Source organism: Rattus norvegicus, chromosome 1, assembly GCF_021556685.1.
Source record: "Rattus norvegicus strain SHRSP/BbbUtx chromosome 1, alternate assembly SHRSP_T2T, whole genome shotgun sequence".
Taxonomy (NCBI): domain Eukaryota; kingdom Metazoa; phylum Chordata; class Mammalia; order Rodentia; family Muridae; genus Rattus; species Rattus norvegicus.
In genome coordinates, this window is record NC_141534.1 from 259,748,480 (window position 1) to 259,768,654 (window position 20,175).

Below are 20,175 nucleotides of genomic sequence, written 5' to 3' on the forward strand. Positions count from 1 at the left end.
TCAGCTGAAAACCAGCCAGCACAGTGCAAAGGAGGTGATTTGGAGTTACTTCTAGCTGTTTTCATTAAGCTTGTCTAATCAGATATGTTCATTGCAGTCAGTGGGCTTCATGGTGTTCAGGATATCCCTGTCCTTTTGAACTAGTGGAACACTCTACCCTAATAGCTGGCATTTAGCATGCTGAAGTGCTTCAGAAACGGTGACACGATCCAAACAAACTCACCAACCAACCAGTCAAGTAGTTCACTGTTTCCCAATTCACTTCTAATTAACATTCTTCAAAATAAAATTTTAAAATGCTGCTTTCCTAAAAACAGCATGCTAAACATAATTTCCCCCAACAGGATTAAATCTTCTGTGAACCTTTTGGGAGTCTGACTTTGAGCTAAACAAGCATTTACTGAGCACACGCCCAGAATAGCAGCTCGTTTGGCAGAAACTTGCTGCACTTACAATAAATGGTGGCACAGATCTCTCGCTCTTCTCGGAACATACGCACGTAGCCTCGGACTCGGATGATATCCCCAATCCCGATCTTGGTTTTCTGCTCAATGGTCTCCTGCAGTTTCTTAAGCTGTGAGGTCATGCTGAGTTCTCTCGAAGTGCTCAGAATAGCTGGGTCTGTCAGGACAGGGGAAGAAGAGATGGAACGAGGGTTCTTCCGTGCTGGGGACACAGTTTGAGGGTCAGAGGAACCCAGTATGCCTGCCTGCTCTCCTGATGAGGTACAAGAGCTCTTCATACCGTTTCAGACCTTCTACCCAGAGGCATAAAGTGTCCGTGATGGTTTGCACATGCTGGCCCAGGGAGTAGCATTATTTATTAGGAGGTGTGGTCTTGTTGGAGTGGGTGTGTCACTGTAGGTGTGGGCTTTAAGACCCTGTCCTAACTGCCGGGGAGTCAGCATTCTGCTAGCAGCCTTTAGACAAAGATGTAGAATTCTTTTTTTTTTTTTTTTTGGAGCTGGGGACTGAACCCAGGGCCTTGCGCTTCCTAGGCAACCGCTCTACCACTGAGCTAAATCCCCAACCCCGAGATGTAGAATTCTTAACTCCTCCTGTACGATGCCTGCCTGCATGCTGCCATGTTCCCGCCTTGATGATAATGGACTGAACCTCTGAACCTGTAAGCCAGCCCCCAATTAAATGTTGTCCTTATAAGAGTTGCCTTAGTCATGGTGTCTGTTCACAGCAGTGAAACCCTAACTAGGAGAGAAGTGTATCCAAAGGCAGAAGACTCCGGAGTGAGGCCAAGTGGGCAAGCTCTAGGGTGGTGGTGACACCCTTCCCACTCCTGCATCACCAGGGCAGAAGGCTCTCCATAGCCTTGAGCAACTGGGGACAAAGGCACTACATTGCCCTCTATTTCAAATGCTTCATATTGTTTTGGCAGTATTGGGGATTGAACCCAGGGACTCTCACACACTATGCAACACTGTGCTGAGCAGCACCTCCACCCCCCACCCCCGCCCTCTGAGTTGCCCAGGCTACCCTAACCTTGAACTCATTCACTCTTTAGCCCAGGTAGACTTTTAAAAGCATAGATTTATTTTATTTTTAATTATGCACATGTCACGGGCTAGAGAGATGGCTCAGCCATTAAAGGCTAGGTTCACAACCAAAATTATGCATGTGTCTGTGTGAGGTTATGTGCATGAACATGCGGACAACTACAGAGGCCAGAGGTGTTGGGAACTGAACTCAGGTTCTCTGGAAGAGCAGCAAGAGCTCTTAACTGCTGAGCCATCTCTTCAGACTCGGAATTCATGTTCCACCTGCCTCAGTTTCCCAGGTAGGTAGAACTTAGGACTGCACTGCCAGGCCTGCCTATGGATGTGGAGGCCTGGGTGGTAGTCTATGTCAGTAACCCCAGCTACTCAAGATGACATCGGGGAGGATGGTGAGCTCCTGGCTAGTCTGCAGTGCAGTGAGGTCCTGTTTCAAAACAATAATAACAAAAGTATTTGTGCAGGCTTCGTCCCACCCATCAGTGTCGAAGGGACTAGAATAACCCTTTTCCCTCCCACGTGTGGACTCTCCTCCTGTCTTTAACCATCACCTCATGGTGAAAAGAAGCTAATGTACATTCAACCCTGAATTACCTCCACCTAGCTTTTACTTCTAAGTTGTATGAAATAAGAAAGGACGAGGTGGGTAGAACCCTGGACACTGGGCACATAGATGTTCTTCTAGGGACTTTATAATGTGCAGGTGATCCAGCCCTCACAGTTGCTCCATCTGGAGCGCCACTTCAGAGATGAGAAACTTGGTCACAGAGAGGTCAAGCAGCCATTCCAAAGTCAGAGTCTTCTTTCAAAAGAAGAAAGGCTGCTGTTTGAACTGCAATATCTGGCTGCAGAGACCGTAATTACCCACACTCTGCATCGCCTGCCCCAGAGATGGCCATCTTCTGTAGTCAGAGTGGCTCATTAGACTGCTCTGTGCTTCTGCCTACTGTAATTCCAAACACAGATGTGGCCACAGAAGCTGCATGACTGTGCGCTTTGTTATCGCTTTGGTTTCTGAAATGTGGTTTTGTTATGCAACCCCAGATGGCCTCGAACCTCTACTTCAGCTTTTGGAGTGCTGAGAGCCGATCGGCAGCTCCTAGCATAGAACGCCCTGTCATGCTAACACGGCGGGTGGGCCGGTCGCCTGGCTGCACAGTCCTCCCCTTTGGATGGCTTCTGAGTTTGATTTTTATCACTGAATAGGCAGGTGGAGGGTAGCATTTGGCTCCCGGAGCCAGAGAAACCCAATTTGTATCTCGGCTAGGTTCTCGCTGTTGTGACACCTCCCCATGTACAATGCTTCTCCACTCTGATGTCCCTTTCTCCTCAACTCAATGAATCAAAGAAATGAGAATGGCAGTCTACAAATACTACTGCTCACACACACACACACACACACACACCACCACCACACACCCCCACACACACACCATACACACACACACCACACACACACACACACCACACACACACCCCACACCACCACACACCCCCCCCACCACACACACACACACCACACACACACACACACACACACGGCTGCTGTGCATGACTCAACTGTGGACAGAGGGAGTGACAACTCTGTGCTGTTTGTGACAGAAAATGACTGAGCTCTCTAGGTAACTTCTCTTCTCTTCTCTCCTCTCCTCTCCTCTCCTCTCCTCTCCTCTCCTCTTCTCTTCTTTGGGGACTCTCACTGCCTCTACCTCCCAAATACTGGGATTACTGGTTTGTCCCAGACACTGAGCTGGCTGTTTGTATGAGAGACTGACAAACTCTGTGTTTCTTGGCTGATGAGTCCACACTGTTAGTTTCATTAAACGTCAAGCAAACTGTGCCCATGATGCTTATCACACACATTGTCTATTTATTTTATTTCATTCTCTTGCATAAGTTTAAAAAATATCTTGATTTTTTTTTTTAATTCACGCCTCATATTACCCTGATTTTAGTAATCCAGCAGCTGGGAGTTTCTGGAGCATAGCGTGTTTATTAGGACAGATACACAATGTGCCTTCTTCAGGTTCCTTTTGTAAGCTGCAGGACAGGAGGATTTATGGCCAACTCTTTCCAGATATAATTCTCTACCTGCGAGACATTTGTTAACTGCTGCTGTATTTCCTGCAGCTCCGGTTTGTCTCAGTAGGGTTTCCTAATAGAGGGATTTTTGATTTGGTCTTTTGCTCAAATTTTCTGCTTTCTGACCACCTACAACTCTGACAGCCATGGTTTTGTAATGTGTAGCAGCACTGATGCACATCTGCTGTCCATAGCAACAGAGGAAGCACGAAGAGCCGAGCATGCGGTGGCCGATACCTGGGAACCAAGATGCAGGGCAATGGCTGCTCTTAGCTCGCTGCTTATCAGTTTTAAAGGCTGTTCTCCCACCTTCTACCTCCAGGCCCTCTCTTCCCTCCCTTCGTACCCCCAGCCCTTGTGTACTCACTCAGGACGTTGGGGTGTTTACAACCCCACTACCGCTATGCAGACACCATAGCAGACGCTGAGAGCTCCTAGGGGCACCACTGACGGTATCAGGTTGACAGCTGATCTCAGAGAGAGGCCTCGATTTCATTTAAAGAGTTAGCCAAGTTGGTGAAGAAGGCTCTGGCGTGTACTTAGTGAGTGTAATGAGACAGCTGGAGCCTGACAGAGCTTAATTTTAGAAGTCTATTCCGTCCTGAGATAAATCCCCTTTAACATTGTGATGGTGAGGGCCGACCTCTCTTGACTTTGCTCATAAGCTAAGTGTGAATAGTATAGTCAGTGTCAGGTCCGTGGGGTTTTACATTATGGTTTTTACTTAATTGGTTGGAACATGATTTGGACTCACACTGAATTCTGTTTTTTAAAAATGATCTTTTTTGGTCCCCTTCTAATGAAAGCCTTTAAGCTTTGGGCAATTAAATTAAAAGGAAAGAATGAACGAGGTAGGAGCAATTAAAATACCACGTCACAGGTAACACGACAAGGGCCCTCCCTAGGCTTCCTCTGGAAAGTAGCCATTTTCTTTATATTTGCAAAGCAGCTTTAAATGAAGACTGCTCACCGGTTCGCCTGCTTTCGGACATTTAAGACATCTTTCTTCCTCTTGGCGTGTGCAGTACTAACACCCATTGTGCTGATCTAAAGCACTGCTGTTACTAAGTGGAGGAGTGCCACAGTGCTCTATGCCACTTCTTTAGAAGCAGTGAACTAGCCTGGACGTGGTGGCCCACACTTCTGATCCCAGCATCGGGGAGGCAGAAGCAAAGAGGATCACTGAGCTTGGGCCACATAGTGAGACCCTGTCCGAGACACAATGGAGTTAATTTAGAAAATAAAACCAATATCTAGACCACAGAACAAAGCAATCTGTAACCTGTCTAGAGTTTTACTGGGACAGAGCCATGCCTGACTGTCCCATGCATCATCCACGGCCCACTCTGTCCTAAAATGGCAGTGTCAAGCAGCTAAGGCAGATCACATCCATAAACAGAAAATACACACGTCTGTCTCTTTATAGAAGTTTGTTCACCCTCCACCTAACTCAGGTGTGGCTAGACAAACTCCACCTTCAGATTAAGGTTGTGAGTAAAGCTATAAATCTGCAAATGACGCCTGACGCTGCCGTGGTTTGCATGCTTCTTTACACTTCAAGTCCTATGTGCTGGGAAGTGAGTCCAAACTGTGCTCGCCAGTGCTCCGTCCTGGGAGTGAACTAACTGTGCTCGCCAGTGCTCCGTCCTGGGAGTGAATAACAGACTCCTTATGAAACCGAGAGCTGCATTTGGCTCATAGGTCTGGGCGCACAAGTCCAAGGTCAGGCAGTCTCTCTGGTTTGCAGAGAGAGGCTTGTCATAGCAGGAGCACGTGTCCAAGCCAGGCAGCAAAAAGAGACTAAGGCAGGGTACCATAATTCTCTTTGATGGCATGTCCTCAATGACACAGGACCTCACATTAGTTCCCATCTCTTACAGGTCCACAAGATCATCCACTCCTGCCAACCCTGGAGACCAAGTCTTTACACAGACCTCCGGGAGACTTTGATCTAGACCTTAGCCAAAACGCAACAGCGTTAGGGGGTGGGACTGAACAGGAGGTATTCAGAGCAGGACAGTGTGAATGAGTCAATGCTACCATGAGAGTGCACAGGGCTTCTCTCTGTTTGCTCTTTGGCCATGAGAGGAACACTCTGGAGGGAGCAACGCTCAAGGAGCCATCTTGGAGGTGGAGATTGGCCTTCACCAAGCATCAGAGCCTGCAGGTACTTTGGCTTTCCCAACCTCCAGGCCCGACAGACAAACTGCCATAAACTACTAGAGTATTCTGTGGAACAGTTCTGTGATGATCGGTCTTCACTGTCAACTAGACTGGATCTAGAATCACCATGGAAACACACTCTGGGTACGTCTGTGAGGATGTCTCCAGAGAGAATTAATGAGATGAAATCACCCACCCTGAATCTGAGCTGTTTACTCCACAGGCTGCGATCCCCGCCTGCAGATAGACAGAAGGAGAAAGCGGTGGACAGTGGCATTCATCTTCCTCTGCTTCCTGTGCATGTAGGGTGACCACATACATCACTCGCCTGCCTCCATGCCTTCCCTGACAAACTATGAGCAGAAACACCATGCTCCTTCTGACAGCCGGGCATGGTGGCATGTGCATTTAACCCTAGCAATCGGAAGGCAGAGGCAGGTAGATCTCTGAGTTTAAGGCTGGCATAGTGAGTTCAGGCCAGCCAGTGTGATCTACCCGACTTAGCCCCCGGAAAAGTTCCTTTATCAGGTATTCTGTCACAGTGATTGGAAAAGTAGTTAACCTAAGCACAGACTAGGATACGTCGCCCAGACCACACAGAGCTGACTGTCTCACAGCTTTATTTCCTGCCTTCTAAGCAAAGCAGAGCCTCCAACTTAGATGTTGCCACATTAGGAACAGGCAAGCTAAGATTACACAGGTAACCCTAAGTATCAGAAAGTAAACAAATGAGCACCCACTGGCCAGTGCAGCCAAAGGGAAGTCGTGATTCTGACACAAAATATGGTGAAAAATGAGGAGAGCTCCTGAGCACATAGCGTCCCTGCGGCATCCAGCATGAACCAACAGACCGGGGGAGAGGCACTGGATCGAGAAACTTGATAGTCGTGCATGGACGCCTCATTCTTCTGGTAACAACAGAACCAAAGACAGTGCTGGTGTCTGTGACTTTTAAGAGCCTGAAAGGAACGCTGGCACTGCATAACGCCCTATCAGTAATTATGAACTTGGTTTAATTTTTTAAAAAATTAACTGTTAGATGTACTGTTTTGCCTGAACGCATCTGTATGTACATGCACGCCCGGCGTCTGAGGAAACCAGAAGAGGGGTTTGGATTGCCTGGAGCTGAGTCATGGAGAGCTGAGAGCCTATGTGAGGGCTGGGAACCGAACATGGAAACTTTAAAGGTTACTTAAAGGGCTGGAGGCAAGGTTCAGTGGTTCAGAGCACTTTCTGCCCTTGACGATGACCCAGGTTGGGTTCCAAGCACCAACATGGTGGCTTACAACCCTTTGTAACTCCAGTCTAGGGGATCCAACACCCTCTTCTGGCTTCTGTAGGCCTTGCACACATATGCTACACAGGTATACATCCAAGTACAACACCCATACATATAAAATAAAGTAAATAAACTTTAAAAAATTACCCAAGAGGGCTGGGACTGTTAATCCCTGATGGAATACTTGCCTAGTATGTTTAAGGCCCTAGATGTTACCCCTAGCAGCACTAACACACACACACACACACACACACACACACACACACACACACACACACGCACACCAAGCATCAGACATATATTCACATAATTCCAAATGCTTCAGTTAGTCAATATGTTCAAAGTATAATTTTAAAATTTATATTGCTTGGCAGCTAACTTCCAAGGGAATCCTACCTTAACAAGCTTTAAATCCTTGCTATATATTTGAATAATTAAGAGTTTTCAGAAAATCTGGATTATGGTAACAGAGACATTAGTGGGAGGAGCAATCTTCAAAATCTTTGCTCAAGAATTCTGACCTGATGGGCCATAAGGCTACAACATCTTGGCTTGCAGAACAATAGGTGAGGTAAAAACTATACTACAGAAACTTCCAGAAAGCCTTTCTCAAGCCCTGGGTTTAGAGACGATGAGGACCAGGGAGGTAGAAGAGAGGCAATTGCCCTTCGTTAGTACAAGGACAAGGTGCCAGGGCCACCAATGCAGCCCAGCAGCAGCTTAATGTGCAAACCCTGACTGCTGTTTGAGAGCTGTCGTGCATGAGATCAAAGCCATGGCAGACATAATTACCTGATGAAGACTCGGCATTGCTTGGCCTTTTCCAGCACACACAGTTTATAACCCCTGTGGCGTCATCCACTGAAAGAGAAGCAGCAAGGGAGGTGAGAGACTTGGCTACGACTGGAATTCCTGTCTCATTCCAGACTTGGAATTCACATGCCATCACTGCATTCAGCCACACCGAAAGATGACAGCCTCAACAGCCCAGAGGAGCAACCCCCTTAAAGAAGGCTCCCTGTCTGTAGAAGCAACCTTTCGCCACACACCAGCATGAACGGCTTACCTGTGAGCATGTCACACATGAGTCCAATGGATACATCCAAGGTTTCCCTCAGGCTACCTCTATGGCAGTCACGAATCATATCTACTCTGGTAACAGTGGGTAATGTTAGATGCAAAACAACCCGAGTGAGTGCCCACATCTATAACTTTCTTCTCTCTTTCTCTCAAACAAGGAAGCGCCATGTGGCCTGTGGTCTGTGGCACTGGCACTCTGGATCCAACTTCTGTCATTTCTTCTTCTGTTAGCTAGCTCATTCCCCGAGCAGAGTGGCCCACATCGTTTGGCCCAGGGGTTCTCTGTAAAAAGGTCTCAGCCCAGTCCTCACCTCTGCAGGGATCTAAGGGAGGGCATCAAGCTCATCACAGGACTTGGCTTTATTTTCCTAACAGAAAATAATTATACCCTGGCCACAAAAATAGAACTGCTCTGCCTTGCTTTATTTATAGCACCAAAAGGAAAAAAAAATCAGTTTCCATGAGACTTGGATCTGTGATTATGGAGGAACTTGAAGATGTCTGCTGAGAGAAGACAGGGTTTTCTCTCTGTCTGAATTCTGACAACCTCCAAACATAGCTTGCTAAGCACAGAGTAGTGGGCCTCATAACTGAAACAAAACAAAACAAATGAAACGAAACAGCAGACTGTGGTAAAGGCCGAAGGCCCATGTAATATAGAATATAAGGGAAAATGTTTTATTGTTGGATTAAATTTCGGCAGAAAGAGGATTATTCTCTATAGTAAATATAAGTTTATTTGTTAACATAAAGTGAGAAGAAGACATTGGTCTTCCGGCTCTGGATTTAGACTTTCTAAAGCAGAATCTGAAAATTGTAACTCATTTAAAAAAGTTTGATACATTTGGTAGCCTAAACCAATAACAGCAACTTTTCCAATATATGGTTACTGCTTTAATATACAAAGAGCTCCTAGGAACTAGTGAGAAAGACCAAGCCCAAGAGAAGCAGTACCAAGGAAAAGGGATATGCGATGCGTGGGAAATGTGTAGTGGTCAGCGAGAAATACGCATGTGCTAAACCCACTAGCTGCCATGAAAAAATCAAGATTACATAATCTCTCAGCTGCTAAATTGACAGGTTAAACACTGGTAGCCAGGGCTAGGACAGGGCTCAGTTGTACAGCACTTATCGAGTAGCATCCTGGGTCCTGGGTTTTTTTGTACTGGGGAGACAATACAAAACCACACAACAAAATACTGATACCCTCATTGGCTACTGGAGGAAGTGAAGTCAGCAGCTCATTTCTAAACAGCAAGCGCACACATGCACCCTTGGACTTGACGAGTCCTTCTAGTGAATTCCACAGAGAAAACCAGAACAAGTGCACAGATATCTATAGTTAGGATAAGGTTGCTCACTGAAGTGCGTGCTTATAACATTGAAAATGGGAAAACCGTAAATGTTCATGAGTCTGCAGCTGGTTAACTGAATTGTAATAATGTAGTACATGAGATTAACGTGTTAGGACAGGACCTAGGTCCTCAATGTTGAAAGGTACACATGTTGCTCTGTAAAACACAAATTGCATATACCTTCTAAACCTTACATGTATAAAAATGAAACAGTACACTTCCACAGAAACTATTTTAACACGCTAAATGCTAATAGTAGACCCTTTGAAGTATGGAAGAAAAAGCCTTCATTCAATGTGAACATTAACTGTCAGGTAGATTTCAAAAATGAAGAGACTAACTCCATAGCTGGCTGGGACTCACTACCTAGCCCTGGCTGGCTTCAACCATGCAGGAATCCTTCACCTCCGCTGCACTAGGGATTACAGGCGGGAACCATTGCATCTGGCTGGAAGTGTTTAGATTGGAAGCAAGACTAGCAGCAAATGAGTAAACACTTGTTCTAGGGCACGTGAGGCTATCCAGGTCTAACCTGAGCATCTTTAGAACCACACGAGAGCTCAAGCTGCTGCCAAGGGCTCTGTAAACTAGGGGCGATGCCACCAGGCCCTGACTTCTCTGGCCTCTCTGCAGAGCATGAAGCAGTTCCTGAGGCCTGCTGCTGAGTGACTGAGGAGAGGAGACCCATTACAAAGCCAGACCACATCCTTCCCTCTGGTGACACTAGGAGTCAGCGTGGGCGGAGACACAGTCCACACCTGCAGTGAGTCAGGGAGCAGGCACAGGAGGGAGAGCCACTCTAGGCCTGTAGATCCAGCAGGAGGTAAGTGGCTCTCTGTTTCAGCTGGCCACACAAGAACTAAGTGCAGACAGCCTTTCTGCTCCTAATTACTTCCACACGGCTGCCTTCCTGCAGCCCACAGATGTGTCATGCTCTCACGACACCCACTTGGAGGGAAAGTCTTCTTAGGGAAGAGCCAAACACATCTGAAACGCTTCCACAGTGGGAAAGTGAGTTACATGAAGGGCATTTATGTCACAAGGCAGATCAGATCCAATTCTAGGGCCAGAACTGAAGTCCCCAACGGTCTCTTATTTGATCTGAAAACATTAACTCCAGATGACTGGGTTTGGGAGCCTGGAGAAAGCTATTTTGAGCTCTATGCTGACAGCACAGCATGCTGGGACCAGTTAGCAGTCAAATGGGCTCATCAGCCTATCTCAACACAGCCTTGAGAGAGCTGAGTGAGTCAGTTTCCTCACCTGCAAAATGGGAATAGTTGTCCATTTTCTATTAATAGTATTTCCATAACTATTTCTAAAGAAAACAGGGAGAATAATATGGAACGATGAATGTGAAACGTGCTTTGTAACTGAAAGACAAGATTATGTTATCACGGGGCACAGAGAACAGCAGAGTATCGTATCACACACAATGCGCATGCCCACAGCTGGGCATGCTGGAGGAGCACTGCGCATGCTTGCTGAGTTGTCGGAGAAAACGAGGACCAACATCTTTGGTAAAATAAAGCAAAGAGGGGCTGGGGATTTAGCTCAGTGGTAGAGCGCTTACTTAGGAAGCGCAAGGCCCTGGGTTCGGTCCCCAGCTCCGGAAAAAAAGAACCAAAAATAAATAAATAAATAAATAAAGCAAAGAGTCAGGAGAGGGATGGCAAGATTTAACAACAGAGAGAGAGGAAGAGGAAGGGGGGAGGTAGGGAAGGGAGAGAGAGAGAGAGAGAGAGAGAGAGAGAGAGAGCGAGCTCTCATCTCAAAAGGGAAAACAGGTACAGGTGGAGATACAGCAATCCTGGCAGTGTCAATCAAATGCTCTTGGACATAAAGGTCAACTTCTACCTTTCCTCACATACAGCAAGAAAGCACACTGCAGGCAACGCCACACAAGTGATCGGGTCAGTCAGAGCAAAGGTCTGCAATTCAGGTGTACCCCCTGAATGTCCTTCCTGGTTTCTTCCCCATAGTCTTGGAGCTGCTCGACCCGTGTAGTGATGTGACCGATGAAGATGCTTGCATTAGGGTCGGAGAGACTCGCAGTGTCACAGCCTTTACTGCTCTTCAGGGGAGCCAGGTCTTTAGTGGGTGGCTCACAGCTGCTTAGCACTCTAACTTCAGGGGATCTGGCGCCCCTTTCTTGCCTCCTTAGGCACCTGTACTTACAGGCGGGCACCTAGCCACACACCGGGAAAAGCAAGGCCCACTATACTAAAGCCCACTCTAGCAATTGTCTGGGGTCTAAAATATGGAGGCTCTGTACTTAGTTTCCGCATGAGGGACAGGCAAGTCTGATAACGGATATTTACACCTCGAGTAACAAAACGTTTTTTTTTTTCTCTCCCCTGACTGTTCTGGATATAAATCTTTTAAAAACGATTGTTATCTAAGTAGGTCTATTTTTACATTTACTGGGACTCTTTCCAAAGGGATCGAAATAACCACTCGGTCGGGTCCCTGGCTCCGCACAGCTGTGTGGCAGGTGTCAGGTGTCTCCCTGACCATTGGTGACCCTACACGGTTGCATTTCAATTCTTCCACGGTCTGTCCCCTGCAGCGGCGCCTCACCGCACTCATCCCTCATCCTTACCTGTGGCCTCCTTTGCTTCAGGACTCCACAAGCCTCTCAACAGAGCGCTCATTTTTTTTTGTTTTGTTTTTTCTTTTTTTCAGAGCTGGGGACCGAACCCAGGGCCTTGCACTTGCTAGGCAAGTGCTCTACCACTGAGCTAAATCCTCAACCCTTGTTTTTTTTTTTTTGTTGTTGTTGTTTGGTTGTTTGTTTTGTTTTGTTTTTGGTTTGTTTGGGGTTTTTTGTTTTGTTTTTTTTTTGTTGTTGTTGTTTTTTGTTTGTGAGGCCCCAGCTGCTCACAAGCATGAGGTGAAAATTCAACTTTCAGCTGCGTGGGGAAAACTGAGTTTCAGAGGTGACTGCTCTTACCTCCGTAGCTGTAGAAAGTCTCTCTCTCTTTCACACTGATGACAGCTCCCATGATATCCACCCGTCTTATTGGATGTCCATTGTAAAAATACATGCCTAAAAAACCAAGAGGCAGCAGTTTATAGAAGACAGCCACACTTGCTTGCATTAAACGTCTCTTGGGCAGGAGAGCCCAAGTCACTGGCGAGCTGTGCGTCCAAATTCCAGCCTTAAGAGTCAGTCCTTGGCAAGTGGCAGGCTCCAAGAAGCTAAGTGGTCCTTTTAAGGAGCAGAAAGCAGAAAGGTAGGCTCTTGAGAAGCCTGAACTAGCACACAGGGAGAAGAGGGTCTCCCACGCAGGCTGGTTCGCTCCCTTTCCACAGTGAACAGGATTGTGCGTTATGAACACAGGCCGCAGGGCTGAACACAGCTGTCACTTGACGTGAGCACACCACTGATTCCAAGTGACTGCAAGGGAAGCTGTGGCTTTTATTTTTTTTAAAGATTGATTTATTTTCTTTCCACATATGAATGTTTTGCCCGTATGCACGTATATATGTGCACCACACGCATGCCTGCTGGGTCTCCCGGAACTGAGGTATGGATCCTGTAAGCCGCCATGTGGGTACCGGGAATTGAAGAGTCAGTGCTCTTGAGCCCTCTCTCCAGCTCCCTGACTTTGTAAAACCACAACTTCCCTAAGAGACCCTGTCATCATTTGTATGAGCCAGAGAGGAAAAGACACAAGCCCTGCCCACTGGGCCAGCTGACCGCAGCTCGAGAGCACTTCTTAAAGCCCTGTTTGTAAAGCCCAGGCTACATAGATGCTGGGAGGCAAGTTTCTGCTGCTGGGGAGACCAGACGGGAGCTGCAACTGACGTGCACCGAAGTCCTGGGGGTTTCTAGAAGCCACCAGCTCCTCATTCCACTCTTATTCCAAGGACGTCCCACCAAGCTCCTGAGTCAGCCTCCGCCATATACTTGGATCGAACACCGGCTCCCAAGTATTCTCTCCGCCTTCAGCCCCTGCCACACCTGCAGTCTTTACCTTCAGACGTGAAGAAGAGATATTCTTTCCTTTTTTACTTATTCTATTTTGAGGGCAATACGTTATTTTTAAAATAATAATTATCATTATTACTGATTTGCACAGATGTGGATGAGGGAACCCACAGAAGACAGTGTCACATTACGTGGAGCTGAACTTAGGGGCAGTTGGTTATCAGTTCCCCAACTGGGCACTGGGAACCGAATTTGGGTTCTCTGAAAGAGCAGCACTCAAATATTAAGCCACCTCTCTTGCCCCGTACATGTATGTTCCAGTGGCTTTTGCCTATTCGGATTATAAGCAGAGAAGCCATGGCATTTGGCCAGGCTTTTACCAGCCTAGCTGGTCAGACTTCTGGTTTTCAATCCATTAGGAGACGATGCCTGAGTTTTCACACTGGCCACTGCTGCTGGGTGGTTCTCAGAGGGATAGTAGGAGAGTGGGTGTGGCTTGGGGAGAAAAGCACAGCAAACTTAGCTCTGAGTGGCCCCTCTTCTTTGGATGAGTCTGTGGGTGGGAGACTGGGGCAACCCAGGAGGCCAGAAGCTGATGAGGGCAAGGCCCCCTGAAGGAGGGAGCCCAGGATACAGAGTCACCTGCAAGTGCCAGCTGCTTTCATTCACAAACACACAGGCTGACTGGGTATGGCATGGACCTATAGTCAACAGTGTTATGGTCCTTAAGATGGGGTGAGGGGCTAAACAAGTCTGTCTCCAAAGGCAGAAAGAAGACTGAAATATCACACAAGCCAGGGTCCCCGAGTCGCTGACCTTCATTCGACAAACCATATCTGGCAATAATAAAACTCTCAATGCATTCTCCCTTGAGGACATACTATACCTCCTTGAAAAAGATTAAACATGGACTTCACGACTGTGTGCCTTGCGAGTTAACAATGACCCACGTTCAAGAGCAGTCACTTGAGGCTCCAAGAAAATCCTTCCAGTCTCACAGCACTCAGCAGAAGTAAATCTTGAAAGCATCACAGAACAATGCAGAACGACAGAAACAAACAAACAGCAGATGGCTTGAATTGGGGGGGGGGGGGGAAACTGGCTGAGGAAGAAATGCACTGCTTAAAAACACAGAAGAAACTTCTCAGAGCACATTAAGACATAAACCACAGGATAAGAAGCCGGGCCTCGAGACGATGGCTTACAGCACTGCAGAAGAGAGCCACTTCCTTCCACCACAGGGAGCTCTCTCTTCTGGAGCCCAAGGGCGCACAGCTCTGTCCACAGAGAAAGTAATTCAAGTGATCAAGCAGACACGCTTACAGAACGCTCGAGGTCCAGCCTTTTCCGTAGAGCCCACATGGCCTAGGCCATCCTGGGTACGTATGCTTCCCTATGCTCACATCCTAAGAAAAGGAAGCCATGCTGTGAGGACTTAAAAAGCCAAGGTCATTGGCAAATTTGATTCAGATCTTCAGCCACTCTCAATGAACATCCACAACCCCAGGACCATATTTTTGTTTTCTTTTAAATATACTTTTTTATTTTTATTTTTTTCTTAAATATTATTTATTTATTCTATATAAGGACACACCAGAAAAGGGCATCGGATCTCTTCACAGACAGATGGTTGTGAGCCACCATGTGGTTGCTGGGAATTGAACTCAGGACTTCTGGAAGAACAGCCCTTGAGGGATGGTTCAGGGGTTAAGAGCACTGGCTACTCTTCCAGAAGACCTGAATTCAATTCCTAGCACCCAAGGTACCTCCAGTTCCAGGGGATCCAACGCCCTCTTCTGGCCTCTGAGGGCACTGCACGCTTATGATGCACAGATACACAGGCAGGCAAAATTCTTACATACATAAAAATAAAATCGAACAATTAAAAATAGTACTTTTAAAAAGATCCATCTTGGGGCTGGAGAGATGACTCAGCAGTTAAGAGCACTGACTGCTCTTCCAGAGGTCCTGAGTTCAATTCCCAGCAACCACATGGTGGCTCACAAACCATCTGTAATGGGATCCGATGCCCTCTTCTGATGTGTCTGAAGACAGCTATGGTGTACTCATATAAATAAATAAATCTTGAGGGGGGGGAGGGAGAGAGGGAGAGAGAGGGAGAGAGAGAGATCCAAAAACTATTCAAATCCAGGTTGGTCTACATGGTGAGTATCTGGTCAGCCAGGGCTGCACAGAGAAATCCTACCTTCAGGGAAAGTATCCTCCGACATAGAAGCAAAGTTTTTAACATGTAAGACAATGAACACAACTAAATCTCAGACTAAATACACATTTCTACCAGGGAAACCCAAGGTTCAGGCTTATGGAGATGGTGTTTTACAAAGCACACCAAGCAGTACCCAGTTAGGTAAAATTTCACCAGTTTAGGGCATACACTCCAATAAGATAGCCCAGCTTTTCAGCTACTAGCCTCTGGCTTTGCCAGGATCCTCTTGTCTAGCCTGTTACAGTGCTGTTTCTGTCACTCCTTCACTTAGCCAGAACTCAGGGAGGTACCATACCAATGATTACAACGTCTAAGGAAGGGCACAAATCAGTGCCAGCTAAATAGAGTACAGAGGAAGGTGTGGAGAGCTCTGGGACACAGCGTCCTCTGACATGGCATACTTACCTAACCAGGGAGGCTCATGCGAGCCTCACCATAGAGGCTTTTAAGGGGTTTTATAGTGCAGGCATGATCGATCCACTGGCCATATGACCTCACCCTCCAAGGTCAGGCTGATAGGGTCTCCATTCCCAACCCTCCATTAATTGGGTATAGATAGGTCCACTCTGATAACATGCTCGGTTAACATAAACTAAGGTGTGGCCCCCACCTCCAGCTACTGGGACACACCTTCATTCAGGAAATTCCAAAGACTGAGAGATTAGTGCCCAGGGCCAACGACAAAGAGTGAGCAAATTCATTTCAGAACACCGTTTGTGTCCTGTTTTGTCTTCTGCAGTTGGTAACCTCTACTTTCTGTTTCAGATACTCTCTTATGTTTAAATAGTTCTAAATTTTATGGAGTCACAAGCACCCTGTTTGTTTTTGTTTTGTTGTTGTTTTCTGGTCTCGAGCCCACAGAGGTTATCCGAGAGCTTTTGTAGCCTGTCAAACCCCAGGATTAGAGGCAAGCATCACACATCCCTCTTGCCTTGTTTGCTTTTGGAGCAATTGTGTCACGTAGACCAGGCTGGCCTTGGATGTAACTGAGAATGGATGGCCCCGAAGTCCTGACCTTCTGCTTCCACCTCCTGAACGCTGGGATTACAGCTGTGGAATCCACATGTGGCTCACAAGGACTCTCTTTACGGTGACCTAAGACACAAGGCCAAACCAAAAAAACCTAGAGTAGGTAGTGGGGCTTCCTGCCCTCTTGGAATTTAAACAGCACAATCTAAAGAAAACTATCTGTGAGATTTCCTCTTACAAGTGAGTATCTCTGTCTCACCAGAGAGGGAAAGGATCACTTTTTTTTAAAGATATGTTATTTGTTTTATGTTTAAGTACACTGTTGCTGTCCTCAGACACACCAGAAGAGGGCATTGGATCCCATTACAGATGGTTGTGAGCCATCATGTGGTTGCTGGGAATTGAACTCAGGACCTCTGGAAGAGCAGTCAGCGCTCTTAACTGCTGAGCCACCTCTCCAGCCCCCATGACCGCTGCTTTTAACACACCCTCACATCCTTTTGCCCACAGGGGTGCTCCTGGTACTTACTTCCCTACACAGATCTTTTAAGAAAGACTAGCATTTGGTGTGGATTAATTTCTTCTCAGGGAGATGAGCTATAAAGAACACCAGATAATTCTGGAAAACTCTGGAGGAGGCTGGCTGCCTTCCAAGTGGAGGGGAAAAGACAAAAATCCAGAGACTAAGTTCAACAGTTGGTAGGGAATAAAGGTGTAGAGACGGCTGTACAAATGGCTTTAGGGGGTCATCCAAGCACATAAAATGGACTAGACTGCGTAAACTTCTTTTCATTCACACTGTGGATATCTGATCCCATTACAGATGCCTGTGATCCACCATGTGGTTGCTGGGATTTGAACTCAGGACCTCTGGGAAGAGCAGTCAGTGCTCTTAACCACTGAGCCACCTCTCCAGCCCAGCTATGGATATCTGAGACCCTGACTTTCTTGTTTGACTCACAGTTTATTTTTCAGAAGGTTCTTGAACTGAAAACTTCACAAAACTGCAAGGGGTTTAACCAAACTTCTCGGAAAACACAGTACTAAGCTCCCAGAGGGCTACTTGCGGCCACCTAATTACTCTAATCTATGTATTTGTCAAACTTAGGTTATGATAATTGTACCTCTAGTAACCAATACTTTCGTTTTAAAAATTGTGGCTGGGGGGATGGTTCAGTTAGTAAAACACCTACCACCCAAGCAGAGTGGTCTAAATTCTGACGGCCGGCACCCACAGACAAGCCCATCTTGTCTGCATATATGCATAACCCTGTAGGGGACCAAGCAGACAAGAAAAGATCTTTCAGTCCGGAGAGATGGCTCAGCGGTTAAGAGCACTGATTGCTCTTCCAGAGGTCCTGAGTTCAATTCCCAGAACCCATATGGTGGCTCACAACCAGCTGTAACTCCAGTTCTAGGGAATCCCTCTTCTGCCCTCCGAGGGCACCTGCACACACATGGTACACAGTAAAACATCCATACACACAATATTCAGAAATGTAAAAAACAAAATTTAGAAAGTGGAAAGTCCAAGAAGACACCTAAAGGTGCATACATACCGACCCCCATGAACATGTACATATAACTACACACGTGTGCACAGACTTATATAGACAGAGCTTTATTGCTTCCTCTCGGGTTTCTCAAGGGCTCACCTACTGTAAGCAGACATTGTTGCAACTCACAGACCAGCCAGATGACACCCTTCCTTACAGGAGTTTCTGTTATTTTGATTGTGATGAACTCAAACCAAAACCAACCCCCACACGTTTACTAAGAGGACACTGAGACGTTGTAGAAAGTGAGTCACATAACCAGAAAGGTAAGTACCACATTAAGGCTTACGCCTGTCTAATCCATTCAAAAGCATGCTCTCAAGAATCAAAGCATTTTAAAGTGTGGGATCCCTTAAGCATAGGCGGTTTTAGTTGTGTATTTTATTGAGGAAAGCTTTTACGTAACCCAGGCTGGCTTTGAACACTGACCATTCCTACTTCCATCCTGAAAGTATTAGAAGTACGTCTGGTCATGTACAGGTTGGGAGAAGGCGCTCAGAGCAAAGGTTACACCCTCAAATCTCTATTTAACTTAAAAATTTTAGATTGTCTTTGATTTGCACCAAAAATCACAGAAACGAACTCTTTCCAAGTTTGAGGCTAGATAACTTTCAGACGGGGCTCTTCAGATGCCCTAAGGCTCTGGCTTTATCTTGGAGGGACACTGATCAGTCAGGACGTACAGCACAGGGCATCCATTAAGCTGACTGGCCACATACCTGGCACTTGTTGGGACTCCTTCATCTCCAGGATGTCCTTGATGTAGAGTTTTGCAAAGGCTAGAAACACGGGATCCAGACCCCAAAAGAGGGACGGGATCTCCTCTTCTTTTGGACTGGATTCGCACTGCATCAAAAGGCAAGGTTCTGGCATCTGCTAACCCTGAGCCAAGACTCTATAAAAGATACGAAAACAAGGTTTCAGGGTGTTTACTGTGGATAAGGTTCATCCAGAAGTCTTAGGACGGTAAAACAGGGGTTCGGGATCTTGTCAAGATTCATGCCTAGCGGGTGGCTCTTTGTGTGAGGCCCCTTTCCGCGAAATTCCAACTGAGAATCAGTTAAATAACAAATTTTCTTTTCAGACATGGTCTCGGATAGCCCGGGCTGGCCTTCCGAAATCTGGCTATGTAGTTGAGGATGACTTTGAACTACTGGTCCTCAGGCCTCCTCCTCCAGTACTGGGATTCCTGGCGTGTCCCATCAGGCCTGGTTTATACAGCACTGGGGATCGAACGCAGGGATTCATGCAGGGCTTCATGCACACTAGGTAAGTGCTCTCCACCAACTGATCTACATCCCCTAAATACTAACTCTTCACTTTGAGGATAACCATCCACACAGGCGTACCCCAAAGGAGTTTTAACGAATGAGTCCGGAGAGTGAATGGCGCCCCTGTGGCCGTGGACTTTGGGCCCTGGAGGTGTGTCTATCCACTCTTCGACATTTCACCTTCTGGGAAGAGCGGAGGAAAGGAAAAGGAGGCAGAATCAGAGCGGTTTACAGCCTCTCCCGGAGCAGGAGCAGTTGGCCAAGATTGCCGAAATAGTTCCGGTTGCGAGAAGGAAGCTAGCACACTCCCGCCGGCGTATTTCCTTCCCGCCACCCGCGCCTGGCTACCGCCAGCCACTCCCGCTGAGGCCACGCCCCCGACGTCCGCCTCACAGGACACGCCCATTACACGCATAGGCTCCGCCCACGCTGTCTTCCGGGTCCGCACGCTGCGCAGGCTTTTCGGGGTCTCGGATAATCTCGGAGATTCCCGAAGAAGCCCGGGAATTCCTGCTGCTCAAATCCCGCCTTTCACGTCACGTTTGTCACTCCGATTCCCTCAGACGCTTCCAGGAAATTGGGGCGGGAGTCAAACTTAATTTTCTTTTTTTAAAATTAGGGCAGGGGGTTGTCTTGGCTTATTAAACCAACAAAATTAGGCAATGGAGTGTGTTACGGTTTCCACAGCTGGCAATGATCCACGGACGCGCCGTGGGGATGCAGTAGTCTCGCTTGCAGATGATTTATGATCT

At 47.0% G+C, this 20,175-nt stretch overlaps 1 protein-coding gene and 1 long non-coding RNA gene across 12 annotated transcripts in view; one reads left to right on the plus strand and one right to left on the minus strand.

The window, feature by feature from the left end:
* The window catches only part of Stn1 (STN1 subunit of CST complex), a 33,895-nt gene extending 14,114 nt beyond the window's left edge, over positions 1 to 19,781 (minus strand). For 2 of the 11 annotated variants that reach the window (NM_001437569.1, NM_001437566.1), the window contains 5 exon segments: positions 454 to 621; positions 7,824 to 7,892; positions 12,420 to 12,515; positions 18,872 to 19,047; positions 19,502 to 19,716. In NM_001437569.1, the coding sequence (NP_001424498.1) occupies positions 454 to 621; positions 7,824 to 7,892; positions 12,420 to 12,515; positions 18,872 to 19,025 (487 nt within the window). In that variant the 5' untranslated portion in view covers positions 19,026 to 19,047; positions 19,502 to 19,716. 11 annotated transcript variants of the gene reach the window in all.
* Positions 622 to 7,168, plus strand: LOC120100048 (uncharacterized). The gene is made up of 3 exons (XR_015653500.1): positions 622 to 725; positions 5,470 to 5,896; positions 5,976 to 7,168. It is a non-coding gene; the product is annotated as an uncharacterized LOC120100048 (long non-coding RNA).
* Positions 19,782 to 20,175: the final 394 nt, after the last annotated feature.